The sequence below is a fragment of the Rhamphochromis longiceps genome, linkage group LG6 (genome assembly GCF_057381845.1).
Source record: "Rhamphochromis longiceps isolate RC_006_pf linkage group LG6, R_longiceps_female_GT1.1, whole genome shotgun sequence".
Classification (NCBI taxonomy): Eukaryota; Metazoa; Chordata; class Actinopteri; order Cichliformes; family Cichlidae; genus Rhamphochromis; species Rhamphochromis longiceps.
In genome coordinates, this window is record NC_140562.1 from 37,497,091 (window position 1) to 37,509,861 (window position 12,771).

At 38.9% G+C, this 12,771-nt stretch overlaps 1 protein-coding gene across 3 annotated transcripts in view; it reads left to right on the forward strand.

Annotated features, from left to right (window-relative positions):
• cnnm2b (cyclin and CBS domain divalent metal cation transport mediator 2b) overlaps positions 1–12,771 on the forward strand; it is a 51,410-nt gene that overhangs the window by 27,072 nt on the left and 11,567 nt on the right. For 2 of the 3 annotated variants that reach the window (XM_085410554.1, XM_085410555.1), the window contains exons 2-4: positions 3,113–3,256; positions 8,596–8,733; positions 11,318–11,487. In XM_085410554.1, coding sequence (XP_085266680.1) covers positions 3,113–3,256; positions 8,596–8,733; positions 11,318–11,487 — 452 coding nt within the window. The remainder of the gene's footprint in view (positions 1–3,112; positions 3,257–8,595; positions 8,734–11,317; positions 11,488–12,771) is intronic. The other variant, XM_085410556.1, reaches the window with a different exon arrangement.

Consider the following 12,771-nt stretch of genomic DNA (forward strand, 5'->3'; position numbering starts at 1 on the left):
TTGTGCTCGGCCAAGAATATTTAAATAAAAAAGTGTAGCTCTGTCAGGAACTTTAGACCAGCTACACAAGCTAAACGTTAACATCAGTGATGATGCTAAGTCATGTAGTTATAACTAATACCACGGTTGTCATTTTTTCTATGTGCCACCAGCACATTTATCACAAGCAAAGAGTAATGCTGAGGCTAATCGGTCACAGATTTTGATAGGCACTCTTGTCACTTATCCATGGCAAACTCTCTGGTAGTTGTTGAAAATTTACTCAGACTATGGGGGGGAAAGTCAGTAGATCATCAAAGTGATCATAAATTCAAACTGAACTTTTAAACCAATCCATCAAGTACTGGAAGATCATCCACTAGTGATGGAAACTCATAACAGCCGTTTCATGAGCTGAAGATATTCAGAAAAAGGTGAAATAAAGTGGACCCATGGTTTTAGAGCTGCAACATATTCTGTCAATGCATATCCTTTATTTATAATTGGCCTAATGACACATAAAACATCCAGTATAGTAACAAGAGAAAATTATTGGGTATATCATTTTCTTATGCCCTCTGTTATCCATCCATCCAATCGCTTCCGCTTATCCTTTTCAGGGTCATGGGGGGCGCTGGAGCCTATCCCAGCTGTCATAGGGCGAGAGGCGGGGTACACCCTGGACAGGTCGCCAGTCTGTGCCCTCTGTTATATAGAACAAAATGTTGAGTCTCCTTATATATCAGTCCATGGGACAGACTAGAAACTTTGCATAAACATGCTTCTCGCTGTCATCTCGGCTTCCCACTGAGTTTCATCCTTATGTCGTTTTTAAGTAATGACGCTTACTGCCTCTGCTGAAACCCTTACAACAGAGTCATCAAGTCCTTTGGTGCTTTTGGGATACCAATGGCTGAAATTACAGATGTGCAAAGATGTTAAGGTAACCTCTGTAGAAAGAGTCGACGATGTGACTCTTTATGAGGTCTGGTAGTAGTAATTTGTAATTTGCCCCTCTTTGGTTATGTATGTGTGGATGAACATAATTTTATTTTGCAATTTAGGAAATATTTTGACATAAAAAGTCCTCCTACTCACTTTGACAAATGTTAGAGCATGTCCTGTGCATGTCATGTTCATCCTCAGGTTAAGCCAGTTCTTCCCATAAACACGATAAAAGGTTAACAAGGTAACATAAACAGTATATTAAATCGCAATCTGCATCCCCATACAACATAAGTAATGATAATGATTAAGGTTAATAAATAACATTTCACAGTATTCACCCAGTTACTACGTTACTCGTGCAGCTGACATACATGCGAGTTTAAAAAAAAAAGAAGCAAGTCGGAAAAGCCTGAATAGCAGCATTTCTTTCTCCAAATCCAGTATTTGTTTTATAAACATGAATGGTCTATTTGCAGTTACCCATGCCATATGCAGTAATGGCATGGGTAATTGCAAATGTAAAACCTATAAGCAGAAGGTGGTTTCAAACTTTGCTCTGATAACAAGCTGGATGTTTCTTCTCTTGGAAAAACAGAAATCTTTTTGACTTTTCAGATATGTACTTTTTTTTAATTTTCAGTTTTAAATGCAGCAGCAAACTGTTTTTTTTACTGACAATGGTTAGTTAATTTCATTTTAAACTCTATGGTGTAAAGACAGAACATGTTTTATTACAGTACAAACCTAAACTTCATAACTTGTGTTCATTAACATGAGTGAAGTGGATGTCATTAGCGAGAAAAAAGCGAGCATTGATCAATTTCACTCTGCAGTGCTGTGCTGTGCTAGCCACTCCATTTCTCTTTCCCTCCCTGGGCAGTTTAGAGTAAGTGCATGCTCAAGGACTACAGAGGTATGATTGCTTTAACCCATGAGGTGCCATTTGTGTTTGTCTCAGTAAAAAAAGCACTATGCTGAAGATATCATTTGTATGTTTTTTGACACTTGGGTGCTAAGATTTTCTAAGGCCTTCTACTTTCAGGCTCTTTGTGTTAGTGGATTTATGTCCTTACATTATTAATACCTCTCTTAAGGGATCTTACGCTGCCAGCATGTTAGGTGTAACCTGAGTATCTTTCTTGAAAGCATCAATTCTCCATCTAGCACTCACAACATTCTCACTTTCAGGTTCTAGCTACTGAACATTGTTGTGCTGTCATAGTGTTGCGAGGAAGCAGTGAGATGCTGTGCAGTATAACTCTGTTGGTCTTTAGCTCAGACATCTTTTCAGTCTGTGCTTGCCTGCATCGAAGCAGTAAAAATGAGCTGAAACAGCAACTGAGACCAGACCCTGTGATGTACCTGTAAAATAAACATACTCCTTTGTGCACACAGACGCTCCTGACACACGTGCATGCACACGTACGCAGAAGCACTCTGACGTCCTCCATGTTTTTATACCCAGGTGTATCTGCATGCAAACGGCCCATTCCGAGACAATCTGATCACACAGCGGAGGTTCGCCCGGTCTGTTCCTTTGCTTGGTGAGAATATCGCCAGGGCGGAATGGAAACTTCATTTTGCAGGGGCTAATATTAGCCTAGGCCTCTGGAAAATTCCTTTTAAATGATCACAAGCTGAGAAAAGTCAAAGAATTTGTTTAGTGTTTTGCCTGACAGTCGTCTCTGCATACACGGCAGTTTGTTTCTTTTTTTTCAGATGTTACAGCACACAGGAGGGTCCTGGGAACACAGATGTGGAAGGAAGGAGGGCAAAAGGGGTTCATACGATGAAATTTAGGATTGTTTGATTGTCTGTCTTGGTCTGAATTACTTTTTCCTGGCACTGATAACAGTTTAACCCTCACATTAGCAAGCACTGTATCCCTGGGTACAACAGTCATGCCTTCAAATCACTTTGCATCACCTGCTCTTTGTGTGATTTTGAATCCCCATAATCCCTGCTACCCTGCTACCTAACTTATAATTCCTCTTTGCTATACAGAAAAACTTAGACTATATAAAACATTTATCCATGATACACCTCAGATTGGTACATTAGACATGTTTACTCCCGCCTGTTTCTTCTCTTTTATAACCAAGCTCACTGTGTGAACCACGTTTAACCGTCTATAACATATGACTCCAACTTTATGACCTGTGTATGTGTGTGTATGATTTGCTAGGAAAATCCCACCTGGCCATAGTTCAGAGGGTGAACAATGAAGGTGAGGGAGACCCTTTCTACGAAGTTCTGGGTATTGTCACCCTGGAGGACGTTATTGAAGAAATCATCAAGTCAGAGATCCTCGACGAGACTGACCTATACAGTAGGTTCCCCTCTTTAAACTCAACATAACAACAGATACAATAAGTTCATGAAAAACAAAACGGATGATAAAATCCCTGAGAATTACCACGCTCCATGTCTCTTAACAGCATTTTTGCATCTTTCAGCCAATCATTTTAATCTCAAATCAAAAGCACTATTTCAAGATGCAACAGCTGCCTGTTGTCATTGCTCTTTGTCACTCGGACTTGGTGTCCACAAACTCTGGAGAAAATGTGCAGTTTACAAGCTAAATGTTCAAGTTTCTAACTATGTATATCTGCTGTTTGGTGCCTTGTGGGTACTGTGGGGTAGAGCCAGTTTGTGCAGTTTTTGGTTCACACTAATGAGTGCAGCGGGACTGAATCAAAGCAGTAAAGCTGGCTGCCAGAAATGCAAAATATTGTGCTAAAAACATCTCTGCAGAGCTGCAGTGATAATGCTCTATGGGTTCATGCCTATAAATGACAACTTTCTCATTATATGCAGATAATGGTAGCTTCAAACCTCTGTTCAAGAATACATTTTTGAGATGATGTGTTAATTGGAGTTTGTTGGAAATTGAGTTGTTTTGAGAATGCTACTCTTGGTGAGCATTTTATTTACTCTAAATTTACATATTTTTTACTGAGAAGATTGTCTTGTTTGTGTTGTGCACCCAACATCTGATTTTTTTTTCCACAAGCAGAGATTATTTTCAAAAGATATATATAAAGAGTTTCTTAACATGACTCTTATTTATTATTTATATTTGACGCTCTAAAGCATCTGCTAAGTTTATTCAGCATCTGAAACAATCCATTTTAGCTCCTCTGATTGGCTGCCTCTTACAAACAGAAGGTTTAAACATCAGGTCTGTCTGTCTATCTATCTATCTATCTATCTATCTATCTATCTATCTATCTATCTATCTATCTATCTATCTATCTATCTATCTATCTATCTATCTATCTATCTATCTATCTATCTATCTATCTATCTATCTATCTATCTATCTATCTATCTATCTATCTATCTATCTATCTATCTATCTATCTATCTATCTATCTATCTATCTATCTATCTATCTATCTATCTATCTATCTATCTATCTATCTATCTATCTATCTATCTATCTATCTATCTATCTATCTATCTATCTATCTATCTATCTATCTATCTATCTATCTATCTATCTATCTATCTATCTAAAGTGTTGGGGAGTAACGGAATACATGTACAGGCGTTATGTATTTAAAATACAAAATATGAGTAGCTGTATTCTGTTACAGTTACTGTTTAAAAGCGTGGTATTCAGAATACATTGACTTTGTTGAAATAAATGGATTACACGGTGGTCTTTTCCTGTTTCACATGTTAGGCTATGCCATCTATTTTTGGTAATTCCACGCCGGTGGAAACCCAAACAAAACACGCATTAGGGGCTCTAATGCCTGCATCTCAATCTCGTGGCCCATGTCAAACCTAGTTGCGGCCGCATAATGACGTGAAGAAATATTTTTTAAATTATTCACAAAAATGATTTAATATGAAGGCAATAGGCAGAATGTAGCCTGATGGGCAGTGTAATGCGTGCTGCAGGGAGAATGGACTGCCATACCTGTGTGTGTGTGTGAGCGCGAGGAAGGGAGAAAAAGGAGAGTGGAAAGTCCGAGTTGACACCGAGCAGAATCGGGAGATGGAAGCATGTAAATATAATAATAACCACTGCAGCCAAAAAGAGTGCCTGACGAGCCCAGTTGTAAGTAAGCTGTTAAGACTCGACTGTACACTGTGTTCTGTTTTCCTCCGAAACAACCTTTCAACGCCTCTCTCTGTCTCGCTAGCAAAGTTGACCCAGACAAGTTAATGGTGGCTAGTTTTCGGCCCGCCAGAAGTCTCTTTACGACGGCTCGGAGCCGCAAACCTGTTTTATATACGCGCGAATAGTTTTCTATACGAGATCGCTGTAAAAAGTGCAGCCTTACCTAATGTCACCCTACAGTTTCTCATTTTATATTAAGATTTAAAAATCAAGTTGGTATTGGTATGTCGAGTAACCTTCAGTAATAGTAATAAATCACACAGCAATAGTACATTCATGTAGTTATAAAAAGCATGATAATATACAGTGGCTTGCAAAAGTATTCGGCCCCCTTGAACTTTCCCACATTTTGTCACATTACAGCCACAAACATGAATCAATTTTATTGGAATTCCACGTGAAAGACCAACACAAAGTGGTGTACACGTGAGAAGTGGAACGAAAATCATACATGATTCCAAACATTTTTTACAAATAAATAACTGAAAAGTGGGGTGTGCGTAATTATTCAGCCCCCTTTGGTCTGAGTGCAGTCAGTTGCCCATAGACATTGCCTGATGAGTGCTAATGACTAAATAAAGTGCACCTGTGTGTAATCTAACGTCAGCACAAAAACAGCTGCTCTGTGACGGCCTCAGAGGTTGTCTAGGAGAATCTTGGGAGCAACAACACCATGAAGTCCAAAGAACACAGCAGACAGGTCAGGAATAAAGTTATTGAGAAATTTAAAGCAGGCTTAGGCTACAAAAACATTTCCCAAGCCTTGAACATCCCACGGAGCACTTTTCAAGTGATCATTCAGAAATGGAAGGAGTATGGCACAACTGTAAACCTACCAAGACAAGGCCGTCCACCTAAACTCACATGGCGAACAAGGAGAGCGCTGATCAGAAATGCAGCCAAGAGGCCCATGGTGACTCTGAACGAGCTGCAGAGATCTACAGCTCAGGTGGGGGAATCTGTCCATAGGACAACTATTAGTCGTGCACTGCACAAAGTTGGCCTTTATGGAAGAGTGGCAAGAAGAAAGCTATTGTTAACAGAAAACCATAAAAAGTCCCGTTTGCAGTTTGCTACAAGCCATGTGGGGGACACAGCAAACATGTGAAGAAGGTGCTCTGGTCAGATGAGACCAAAATGGAACTTTTTGGCCAAAATGCAAAACGCTATGTGTGGCCGAAAACTAACACTGCACATCACTCTGATCACACCATCCCCACTGTCAAATATGGTGGTGGCAGCATCATGCTCTGGGGGTGCTTCTCTTCAGCAGGGACAGGGAAGCTGGTCAGAGTTGATGGGAAGATGGATGGAGCCAAATACAGGGCAATCTCGGAAGAAAACCTCTTGGAGTCTGCAAAAGACTTGAGACTGGGGCGGAGGTTCACCTTCCAGCAGGACAACGACCCTAAACATAAAGCCAGGGCAACAATGGAATGGTTTAAAACAAACATATCCATGTGTTAGAATGGCCCAGTCAAAGTCCAGATCTAAATACAATCGAGAATCTGTGGCAAGAAGAAGGGGCAAAGATTTCAGTCTCTAGATGTGCAAAGCTGGTAGAGACAAACCCTAAAAGACTGGCAGCTGTAATTGCAGCAAAAGGTGGTTCTACAAAGTATTGACTCAGGGGGCTGAATAATTACACACACCCCACTTTTCAGTTATTTATTTGTAAAAAATGTTTGGAATCATGTATGATTTTCGTTCCACTTCTCACGTGTACACCACTTTGTTTTGGTCTTTCACGTGGAATTCCAATAAAATTGATTCATGTTTGTGGCTGTAATGTGACAAAATGTGGAAAAGTTCAAGGGGGCTGAATACTTTTGTAAGCCACTGTATTAAGTAATCCAAAGTATTCAGAATACGTTACTGTCATTGTGTAATGTAACGGAATACGTTACAAAATACATTTTAAAAGTAACCTTCCCAACACCATCTATCTATCTGATCTCCTGCTGAATTTGTAAGTTTATTTAATTTAAAAAGAAATGAAAAGTCTAATTTCTATTGCAGTTTAAATATTATTGGAGTGAAATAAGATTACCAGGCAAACTATGACTCTGTTTCTTGTAGTTAGTCACCAGGTTTACACACATCTCATGAAGGATTTTTGGGCCACACCGCTTTATAGAAACTCTAAATCCTATTGGCTGCCCTTTGGCAATTTGAAGCTTCAGCTCCCTTTCACGGATTTTCTATAGACTGAGGTCTAGAAGCTGGCAAGTCCATTCCATGACTTTAATGTGCTTCTTGAACCACTCCTTTGTTGTCCTGGTGGTATGTTGTGGGTTGTCATGCTATCAATGACCTCAGTGTTCTGGCTAAGGGAAAGTGGTTCTCCTCCAATATTTTATGATACATGGCCCATTCCATTGGCCCCTCAATTAGTCCAAGTCATCCTGTACCCTTAGAAAAACAGCTCCAAAGCATAATCTTTCCATGTCCTTGCTTGACTTGGGGGATGGTGTTCTTTGGTTCATTCTCAGCATTACTCTTCCTCCAAATATGGTGGGTTGAGTTGATACCAAAGAGCTTGAACTTTGTTTCATTTGACCACACCAATTTCTTCCAAACCTTCTCCGAATCATTCAGATATTCCCTGTAAAACTAAAGACAGATGTCTACATGTGCCATCTTGAGGATTTGGGTGGGTGGGAGGTGCTGTTCTTGGTGACTGTCCTTGGTGACTTCCCAACTGCCCTTTTAGGTTGATCCACCACCTTTCTCATTTCTCATTCTTCCATTTCTGAATAATTACAGCAGTAGTTGTCATTTTCTCACCAAGCTACTTGCTGGTCTTGCAGCCCGTTCCAGCTTTGTGCAGGTCTGTGGTCTTGTCCCCGATGTCCTTTGACAATTCTTTGGTTTTGCTCATATTGGTGGAGAGGTTGGAATGGAAAATGATTCTGTGGACAGGTTTGATGTATATGCATAACAAGTTGCCCACATGGCAACTCATGATCTGTGTGGCTATATGGCACACAGATCAAATACTTAATCAATGCCATGCAAATCAATTTCTAAATCGATTTATAATTTTTTTGAAATGTGCTTTGTTCTGGATTTTTGGTTGATATTCTGTTTTTCTCTATTAAAATGAGACTGCAATAAAAAGTAGAGATTGTTCATTTCTTTGAAAGTGAGCAAGCCTACAAATTCATCAGGGTATCAAATAATTATAGGAGTCAAAATACATTCATAATCATGGACAACCATAATTACTATTTTACCTTCGACTTTGTAAAAAATGATGGTATCTGTGTACATGGAGTACGTGCCAGTACTTCTGTAATGCCGGGAATGTGGTAACAATGTAGCCCTCCTATAGCTCTGCTGTAGTTCTCAGAAAGTCAGCACTGCTACTTTTATGGAAAACAGTAATCAGTGCAGGGTAACTCAAGTTTAGTCACCTTTTGACCCGAAATGACTAGCTCAGCGTCAGAGGAGTGTCGTGGACTGATCTTTTCCTGTTTCAGCCAACCTGTTGCAGGTTGACTCTTACACCTGACTTTTCATTTTTCCCTCCTCAGCTGACAACAAGACAAAGAAGAAAATCACACATCGGGAAAGAAAGCAGGATTTCTCGGCCTTCAAGCCTACCGACAATGAAATGAAGGTTAAAATATCACCTCAGCTTCTGCTGGCTACCCTGCGTTTCCTAGCAACAGGCAAGTGGGCTGCGTTGCTGCTTGACTTCCCCCAGTGTGCCCTCAGCCCCTCACTGTGGGGAAAGTGTGTGTGTGAGTGTGTTTGTGTGCCCATACGGGCTTTGAGTTTTGGGCAAGTGGGTGTAGAGAGGAGGAGGTGTGAGTATTTGTGTAGCATGAGTAGCCGTTGTGTGCGTCTATGTGTAAGGGAATGAATTGCGTGGGGACTCACAACAAGTGTGCTGGTATGTATGTGTAAAGAGGTGGAAGGCCTCTCTATAAGCCCAACACAGGATGTCTGCAGAATGGACACGGGTCCAAAAAAATGCAGGCGTTTATTTGCTTGCGTGTCATGCACAGAAGGTTACATGTTGAGATCTTTGCTCACAGCTTTAAAAACACCACCCTGTTTGCTTACACTCGTTCCTCAGTGACATCACGTCCAGGATTTTTGGCCTATAATCGCAGTTCTCACACAAGTCGACATACTTGGTTACTTACTAGCGTAAAATGTGAAATATTTCACCCGCTTTCCCTCGGGAAATGGATTTCAGAGCAGGCAGCAAGTACTACTACACCAGCAGCAGCGGTTCACTATGCCTCATTGCAGTTGGATTTGCTTTAGAACTTTGACCTGGCAGCTAAGCGTTGATTAAGTTCCTCTAAAGGCTATTAGGGAGTTTAGTTCCTGGTGGTGGAGCCAGCAGCCAGCTGACACATATCACCGCTGATGAGTTGAAGGAGCTGATTGGCCCAATAGGTGGTTGAAGAGGACCAGACACAATGAGGGGGAAGGGGGTGTCTCTATTAACATTTATTGAAATTTTTGGCCCCTTATGTATGGCTCTCACCTCACAAAAATGCAGTAACGGTTTATACAGTTTCTGCAGCAGCACAATGTTGCTAATATTTTGTATTTTTGTTATCATGTAAAAACCAAACCATCAAAATGTTAACTTTTTTGTTAGGGTGTGGTTCTTACAGTAATTTAATGAATTGATTTGAGGGGGAAATGCTTACTTCAGCAATATTCTGTCTTCCTATTAATTTTAATGAAATTTGGCATGGTCATTCATCTGGAGCTTGGTAACCGACAGATAAGCGGCACTGATCGCATGCCCGTGATTCATCTTTCGCCTTAGCGAGTAATTTGTCAGCCACTGCTATTTGTACTATTTGTTTTACTGCAGCAGATGATTTTTCCAGCTATAGCTCTTATTTATACTTTATTTAATTATCATATGATCACTTTGCCACTTTCGCAAGAACCAATCTTTCATCCAGTGTTTAAGAACATGTTTCACCTAGTTAATGTTTTTTAAACTTTTGTGTAAACCAGAGATAAGATAAGCTACAATTATCCAATATCTGTTTAACATGCGAGACCCATGGTGACAAATATTTCCCATTTTATCCTGGCTGAGCAGATAGTTGTATGCTAGTTCACTGAGTTTAGTTTCCCTTATGTAATCCTTCTCTTTATGACTATGATACAGAGTGGGTCCGATCTTCCCTGCTATCCATGGACAATATATGCTTTAATTTTGACTTTAAGAACATATGGAATGTAAGCTCCAGAATTTAAGTGATTATCCCTAATAGATTACACAAGTGATCTATTTCTATATCCCCTGTTTTGATGTTGGAAAAATAAGTTTATTGTCTACATATATCATTACCCTAAACTAAATATATTTATTGCCATGCCATCAAAATTAATAATCTGTGAGCCATTTTCTATTAAATAATCCACTAGGTCAGTGATAAATAATGCAAACAACAATTATACAATTGATTCATTTAAAATCCTACAAAGACTTGAAAATACACATGATTTTATTTTTTTAATCTTAAAATTTCCTCTAATATGAGATTTTAATCTCTGAAATTCCTTACTGCGACAAGTAAAGGAACAAAGCCTTGTAAAGGAATCTTTCCAGAAATATCCCAGAACCTACATAACTTTGCATTTGATATATTTACGTTAGGTTTATGTGGTTAACTCAAAAACTATACCTCTGTCATTATTAAAATCCAGTTTTACAGTTTCATCTTTCACTTTTCCTCTTTTTTAAACCGAGAATTTCTACTAAGTCGGTTTCTGCCGCTTTTGCTGATGTCATTTTCAATATAATCTTTGTCTAAAATCAGTTTAAAACAATATGTTAGAAATAAAATATTAAGAATACAAATATAAGTTTGCCGGGTCTTTGGTTTAAAAAAAATAGGCCAGCTTATATACATGCCTTTCTTTGGATAAATGTAAGTAAAACTGCCACATTTAAACACATCAAACCTTTGTCTGCACAGGTAACAGCACCATGTGGCCCCCTTGGAAAACTAATTGCCCATCCCCAAACTAGTATGTGCTCAGTGGCAAACAAAATTTTCAAACCATCAGGTGACATCACGGTGGCGTTTTTCTTGTAAATAGTCCATGAACAGTAATACTTTTTTAGGACTAATTTCTTTTATGTTTTGGGATTTTCATGGCAATAAGGGAGATATAAGAATAATTTTATTACATTGATATAATTATTTAACTTTTCATAAGAAATGAAATGTTTTGTCTTACCACAGTCTTTTTCTCTCCTTGTCTCTTCAGAGGTTGAGCCATTTGCACCGATGCAGATGTCAGAAAAGATTCTGCTGCGCTTGTTGAAGCATCCAAATGTGATCCAGGAGCTAAAATACGATGATAAGAACAAGCGGGCACCAGAGCACTACCTCTTCCACAGGAACAAACCTGTGGATTATTTCATCCTCATCCTGCAGGTGTGTGGACACAACGAGTTTCAAGGTGGAAGGATACATCAGTAGTCTTTGATTTTTTATTTTTATTTTTTAAAACAACAACAAAAAACCCCACTACATAACCAGTTTGGGAAAATGTAAATATTGATATGTATTTTAGGTTTAACATTAAAAAAAATAACGCAAGTATTCTAACTCTGCTCATGCAGGATAAGTTCGTTTTACCTGCATCATTTAGTTCCATTATTTCCTTCTGCCGTCACTACAGATGAATAAACAGTATATACTATGTGATCAGTTTAAAAATGCTGCTTGTAGCACTGCAAGCATTCGTTTTCCTCTGGCCTACAGTTTTTCACGGTGTAGTCATCGATCTAACAGAGTTGTACTGCCCGAGTTTGTTCCCACAGAAGCCATGCATCCCTAAGGTATGCGCGGTATGACTGTACTGTAGGGCAGTTTAAACTAAAACAAGCAATAATACTATAGATAAGAAGCTAATTAGTTATAATAATGTCTGACCTAAGAGATACAGCATTTTAAAAGACCAGTGCCACATACCATAGCATTTATAGCATGAGCAAATTTATTGTGCCAGTCCCTAGACAGGTCTTTAAAGTAGTACCATAAAATGAAAGATAAACCAGATGATCCATGACTAATCCAAAAATTGTTTCAGTTTGAGTTTAAAGTTGTTATCCTGTTTGAGTTCTTTGTGGTAAGCGTGAGAATGTGTGACATCAGTATGTCCCAGATGAGTCTAACCCTGATGAAATTCAGTGAAATCAAACCATGAAATATTTACCTTCTTGAGAAAATTTCAGTCGTGTGGTTTCTTAGCCAGACATTAATTGCACAGTCATACAGTATGACCAATACGAGTCCTGCTTATAACCAATAAAATACTTAATTATTTACTTATTTAGTTAATTACTTCTCAAATGTATTCAGTATATGGTTCATTAATCTTGGAGAATAATTTATTTGACAAATAACTTCCAACATTTAAAAAAATTAGACACAGTTGTCCTGATAAATTGTTTTGTTTATCTACAAGAAATAGAAACAAGAGCGTTCAGTATCATCTATGCGCCTAAATAATGCAATAAGCAATAAAGAAATAAAGGTTTGGGGTAAACACACTTTACAGGTGTTTTGGATAACGTGTCACAGTCAGGCTGAATTTGTCAAGTTCATCAGTACCCATGTTCATCTGGACAAGGAGTTAGAGAACTCTTCTTGTTCTTCTTGTGCCTGCTTTACTATTACTGTGGAACCAATCGCACATAGTTTTGGACAATGCAT